Raw genomic sequence first — 6,408 nt, forward strand, 5'->3', positions numbered from 1 at the left:
CTGGCAGGCAAGGGTGGCGGCTTACCTGCTAAGCCAACATTCCACCCCCTGCCCAACTACCAACAAAAGCCCCGCGGAGCTCTTGATGGGCAGGCGCCTGCGGACTCCCCTGGATAGGCTTCATCCGCTCTATTCAGGGGATCAGCCGAGCAATCTGGGGGTCCTCCCTCCCCGGTCCTTTAAGCTAGGGGATCCAGTGTGGGCTCGGTCTTTTACGGGGGAACCAAAATGGGTGCCTGGTGCTATCGTTGCCCTGACCGGCCCCTGTTCTTTTAGGGTCCAATTGGCTGATGGATCCCAATGGAGACGCCACCTGGATCAATTGAGGAGGCGTCTCCCGTCGCAGGCTGGTGGCCGCGAACCCCTGAGCGACAACACCGCAGCACCGGGGTTGCAATGTGAAGCCTTCGCCGCTCCAGGCCTCAACCTGCACCAAGCACAAAGCCCTCAATCCGAGAGACCACATTCATGGGCCTTTGCCACACCAGGCCCCCTCCTGCTTCAACAACAGCGTTCTCAAACCGGCAGTCCGCAAACAAGGGCCTTCGCCACACCAGGCCCTGCTTACCCAAGCGCCACCCAAAGGGACGCCAGCCCAACAGCTCAATCCGAGGACGTTGCCCAGAGGATTCCCCCCACGACAATTGACGCGCCCCCACGGCTACACCTACCGTTGCAGTTGAGCCCGCCTTCTGGGCCTTCCCGAAAGGGCGTGCCTCGGAGCTACACTCCCTTCGGGGAGGAGCTACCACGAGGAGGTCCTCCTCCGCCGACGACTTCCCCTGAACTGAGAAGATCTGGGCGGGTCCGGCGCCGCCCAGCGTACCTTAAGGACTACGCATGCTCCATTGCGGGCATGCGCAGAACTGGGGGAAAGGGGTGTTAAATATTAGTTAATTATTCTTGTTGTCAGTAACACTCTCTAGCTCTCTGATTGGCTGAGAGCTCCAGAGGGTGTTGCCGACGTAATGTTACTGTTGATTGGCCGAGGGACTGACGTCAGCGGTTGCTGTCTCGTCCCCGGCCAGTGATTGGTTAAAAAAGAATATAAATACCTTGGCGCGAGTTTTCGTTCCTTGAATCGCCGTCAACCTGAATAAACAGTTCTGTTAGTTTAAAACCTGGCTTCGCGTCGTCCCTCCGTCAAAACTTAAAATTATTCTTAGCAGAACTTCCCCCAATGAGAGAATAAAACACAGCATCCATGCCAATAGATTCCATATGGTATGAAGAAGGATTTGTTAATCCCTTACTGGGTGCAATGCACCCAGTAAGGCACTGCAATTGGATTATCTGGGGTAGTTTTTGAACTAAATTACACAGAATTAGCTCAATAAAGTAGAACCACCAAGACTGTGATGATCTAAAGAGGACAGAGAGAGAAATGTCATACCTGATTAAAAATCATTCAGAACTATAGGTTAGAATGGAAACAAAACAAAACAAGAAATGAATGCTGAATTATTTCCATAGTGTACTAATAAAAGTATGTGAACCTATCCATGAAGACATCAGGTGCTGAGCAGTCTGATTATTAGATAAAGGAATTGACAAAGTTCACTCCCAAATAAACAATGTTAGGATGGACCAAAAAGGCCAGTGAGATAGAGAAGGGAGTGAAGTGCTTAGTATAACATCTTATTGTTATACTGTTATATATAGAAAGACTTGGGAAAAATGGTGCTGACAGGGGACATAGCAGTTGGGGTTATCTAAGAGGGGAGGGTTAAGGGCTGGGATTGTGAGAAATCTGCTCCTAGGGTGAGAGCCTCAGAGAGACTAGTGTGTGGATAGCTGTTCGCACATCCCCCTCCCCCCTGAATGGGAACTAGGTGGATGGATTTGGCTGATCGATCTGTCCCAGAGTGCCCAGTGAGAGGAATCAGCTGGGATGGAGGACAGTGTGCTTGATGTGGAGGGGTTAGAGGGAGGGGAGCCCCTGACACTTTTTGTTATAGCACTGTGGAGGCTCCCTCATTGTCTGGGAATATGAATGTGAGTGATTAGAGGGGGATGACAGAACCCTTTACTCTTAAATAAAGGAAGTTAGGAGGAAGAGGGAATGTTTATCAGGAAGAAGTTGTGTAGGATCATGTAAGGCAATAGCACAGAGGTAATGGGCAGGGGTTGTCATGAGAATCATATGGCCATTGCAAGGGAAGACACCCCCAATGTTTAATATTAGTAATGTATTCTGGCCTCTGAGCTCATCTCCAGTTCCTAGCAGCATACTCCCAGAGGCCTGGGGTTTGGCTGCTGCTGCTGCTGCTGCTACTGAATGCCAGGTCAATCAATAATAAAGTTCCTCTTGTTCAAGATCTTATTGAGGAGGAATGAGTCGACCTGGCATAAATTACGGGGACCTGATAGACTCTAGAAGGAGGGGGTTCCCCTCTTGGAGATGTATCCACCTGGGTTTTAAGTTTGGCATCAATTAAGAACCCAAGGAAAGGCAGGGGAGGTGGGGTAGCAGTCCAGAGAGTCTCTTTTTGTTTTCAGGGGTCTTGCTTACAAGTCTCTGATTGTAAGACCCTCTTTCTGACGTTGGGCTCACAGGATCAGATAGTATACCAGCCTCTCTGTTGTGTAGCAACATCCCTGCCTGAGATGTGGGAGGCTAGTGATGGAGTTCCTCCAGGTTCGGGGGGGGGGGGCGGACAGTATCTCTGGATGTGGCCTCACAAGCATCCCAGGAGTTCATGCCCTCATGGCGGCCATGGGCCTGTCCCAAATTATTACTGGCCAACTGAGGATATGCCAGATTTGATCTTCTTTTTGGAGCAATGGCAATGGAACCTGGTGAAAATTGGACACTATATTCTCTAAAGCAGTGATCCCCAACCTTTTTATCGCCACAGACAGGTCAACGTTTGATAATTTTACCACGGCCCACTGAGGGGGGGACACGTTGATTGCTTATATTTTAGGTTGTTTTGATTTAATAATTTTAATTTAATTGTAAAATATAGTTACACCAAAAAATGAATATAAAGTGATTTAACATTTTAACTCACTAGAACACTAAATCAATGAGAACCCTGAGCTTGTTTCTTTGCAACGAGACGGTTCCATCTGGGGGTAATAGGAGACAATGACACCTGAAGTGTGTTGCTTATGTCCAGTTTATTCCGTTGTTTTGTTTTGGTTGCTGTCACTGCAGAAAACCCCGCTTCACACAGATAGGATGTTGGAAATGGCAATAGGGATTTAAGTGCTGTGGTGGCAATCTCAGGGTATTCCGCCATGACTTTAATCCAGAACACCGGCAGAGTTGTTGTCTCGAACATAGTTTTAAGGCTGCCATCATTTGCAATCTCCAGCAGTTGATCATCTTCTTGCACAGACATGCTAGATTCACCTGGTTTGTTGACAAATGGGTCGCGGATCCATTCCTTACCAGTTCGTGGGTCTTTTGTGGTTGGGAAGTAGCGCTCAAACTCTTTTAAAAGCAAAGACAGGTGATCGTGCACCAACTGGGAGAATGAATACTCAGGCTCAGGCTCGCCTAAAATACCCGCTAATGTCTGAAACATGTCAAAAATGCCTCTGTTCACATGCTGTCCCCACAACTCCAGTTTGGCTTTAAATGCAGCTACTTTGTCTGCCAACTTGAAAACAGTTGTCATTTTCCCCTGAAGGGACAGATTGAGTTCATTGAGCAGGCTGAATATGTCACACAGGTAAGCCAGTTTTGCGACCCATACCTTGTCACTGAAATGTGCTGCCAGCGGTGATTTCTTTTTAGCCCTAGCAATACGGTTAGCCACCAAATATGATGCTCTCAGTGCATTCTCCTTTATAGATGTGGTGGCCCTCATAAATTTCTTCTGTCCTTCGTGTTCCCGTTTTTTTCTTTCAAAATACTCCAGGGGCTTGTCTTTTAATCCAGGGTGCTTGGCGTTCAAGTGGCGAAGCAGTTTTTGAAGGTTTCATTGCCTCATTAGAGGAACTATGCAGAGCGGGGTTGTTGTATGGGAATCACCTGTCCCGAAAAATCCATATTTCTAGTAGGACTCATGGTATTGTCTGTTAAACGTTTTATGTTTCTTTGATGTTGAAGGCTCTTCTTCTGTCTCTTCACTGGGCCTTTTCTTTTTCCCAAGGAAACTTTCTAACGACGTCTGTTTCGTACTCATTTTTGTTAATTTGTGGGTTAAATTTGAGTAAACACAATATACCCGTACACCAAGCACTGTTAAACATGAGAAAGTACCGGTGAACAGAGAGAAGAGCACCCTGATATCACAATATTTTGTGCAAGCGTGGTATTGGTGCGGCTTTAGGTAACGTCTCTTAGCTCCTGGTTAACCTCTCATCCATGGAAAGTCGAACAAACCCGAGAGAAATACACCACAGTAAATAAAATGGAAATAATTTAATGTTCCTTGGGCGGCCCAGTACCATTTGATCCATGGACCGGTACCGGTTCGTGGCCCGGGGGTTGGGGACCACTGCTCTAAAGTCCTTGTTTACCAATTTCATTGTATACATGATGTACAATGACAATAAAGACTACACTATTTATAAAGTATAAAGCATGTTTTTTCTTATCCTTGGCTTTAAGGGGACACTTGGTTTGTCATATCTTATGTGAAGTGTTGGCATTTCAAGATTTTAAACACCTGTAATTTACAGGACATCTAAGATGGACTTCTTGGGGCAAATATTAAGTGGAAATCCAACCACAGTGGCTGAGCTTAAAAGAAGCAAATTAATGCTCCTTAGTCCACTAGGTTCTCAAATGGTTGCTCTAAGGAGACTGGTCATCTGGTCTGTATCCTGCCTGTGAACCTTGTTATTCTTTATTGGTTTCAAGTAAGTAGAAGTGATCACCATTAGGCTAGATAGTTACTGAAAAGAACATAGCATTTTGTAACGCTATTTGGTACTAATCCAAAATTAATGATATTGGAATCTGTCCATCTCAGGATGAATGCTTTGGATTCCTCATTGATGAATCTATTTAGAATAGAGCTGTAATGGCTCCTCTCCTAACTTAAGAAAGTAAAGACTCTTGAACTGGATTATTTCAAAAGGAACCTTTAATCAAGCAGGATGGAAACCATTAGAGGCAAAGCAGCATCTGAAACCCTTTAGGCAATGCAAGTGGGATTAAACTGATAATGACCCCTCCCCTTTGTCCAAATGCAGATTCTGACCAATACACAAGTGTGAAGATGTTTTCTTAACTCTTCTACCCTGAGAGTCGAATAAAACACACGTTCCCATGGCTATCTCTACTTAGACATTAAAGTAAGATATCCCACATGGCCATCATAAACATCCCTCCAGAGATGCTGGGACCTTCAGTCTTCCGGTGACAGGAAACCAATTGTAAAACTCAGTTGTTACAGGTAGAGCTAGTGATTTAACTCTGAGGCCCCCCTTCTCCCAATTGAATGGCAGTATCACTTTTAGGGATCAGACAGAGCACTCAAATTTAATGGTTGGTAGACAGTTTTCATTCAGGTTGTTAAATGAGTGCTAATTAATCAGGTAAACAAGATTTCATTTTTTTTGCCCTAGTATAGCAGTAAAATCCATATTTATGTCTGGTAACAATAAAACAAAACTATAGTTCTCTAATTTATTATGCTTTTTTGTAGTTGATTTGGTTGAGTTGATGCCAAGGAACCATAATGCAATTAAGAATTAATCATTTATAACCACTTACTTTTAGGAATAGAGCTAGGACCAAATCAGGTCATGTATAATGTATAAATGGTAGATGTGCATAATTCATTCAAGTTTGGTAAAGGAAGACATCACATACTCTTAAGTCTTGAGATGGCCACAAAAGGTAGGATAAAGAACTTGGCAGGAGGATAATATTTGCAATCCAGTTCATGAAGAAGAGTTTTCATTTTTATTCTTATTAAGATATTTTGCAACATTTTATGATGATCTTCTGGGACAAATTGGTTGCTAAAGGTCACAGGATTTTACCAGTGAAATCCAAGGGTAATTTGGTAATAGAATTATATTTCAGGTCTCTTCAGGATTGGGGAATCAGACAGAATCATTGGTAAGAGTGCAAGGATTTTCTACTGAATGTAAAAAAAAATGCCCTCTTCCCTCTGCCAAATCAGACTAAGAATATAACATAAAAGAGAGGTTGAACATATTTTATTTAAACTACTATTTCCCTAGGTAGGCTCTTTTATAATATTTTCTGTATCAGATACTTTATTTTTCCCTCCAAAGAAAACCTAGCCAATGGATATGGCCCAGGTAAGCCTCCCATGCCGGCACAGACCCCATTGAGTCTCTGAGTGGATTTTCCTGGATCTTAGCCATTTGGAATTAGGTTTTAAAGGGGTTTTGAGTTTGAGCTCAAAGGCTGCCTGGAAAGATGAGTACCTCTAAATTTTAATTCTCTAAATTTTAATTTTAAAGCATGGCAAAGTG

General features: G+C 44.2%; 1 protein-coding gene across 1 annotated transcript; it reads right to left on the reverse strand.

The window, feature by feature from the left end:
• Window positions 1-3,026: 3,026 nt before the first annotated feature.
• On the reverse strand, window positions 3,027-3,818 carry LOC148045932 (zinc finger BED domain-containing protein 5-like). Its single transcript, XM_087714411.1, has one exon. The coding sequence runs from the start codon at window positions 3,816-3,818 to the stop codon at window positions 3,027-3,029; it is 792 nt and encodes a 263-aa protein (XP_087570537.1).
• Window positions 3,819-6,408: the final 2,590 nt, after the last annotated feature.

The sequence above is a fragment of the Thamnophis sirtalis genome, unplaced genomic scaffold, assembly GCF_051295495.1.
Source record: "Thamnophis sirtalis isolate CommonGarterSnake01/CBP01778 unplaced genomic scaffold, rThaSir2_p1.2 scaffold_4, whole genome shotgun sequence".
NCBI lineage: Eukaryota > Metazoa > Chordata > Lepidosauria > Squamata > Natricidae > Thamnophis > Thamnophis sirtalis.

Bases quoted from the DNA above. Each gene is read 5' to 3' on its own strand.
- LOC148045932 (XM_087714411.1), bottom strand. From the start codon at position 3,818: ATGAGGGCCACCACATCTATAAAGGAGAATGCACTGAGAGCATCATAT.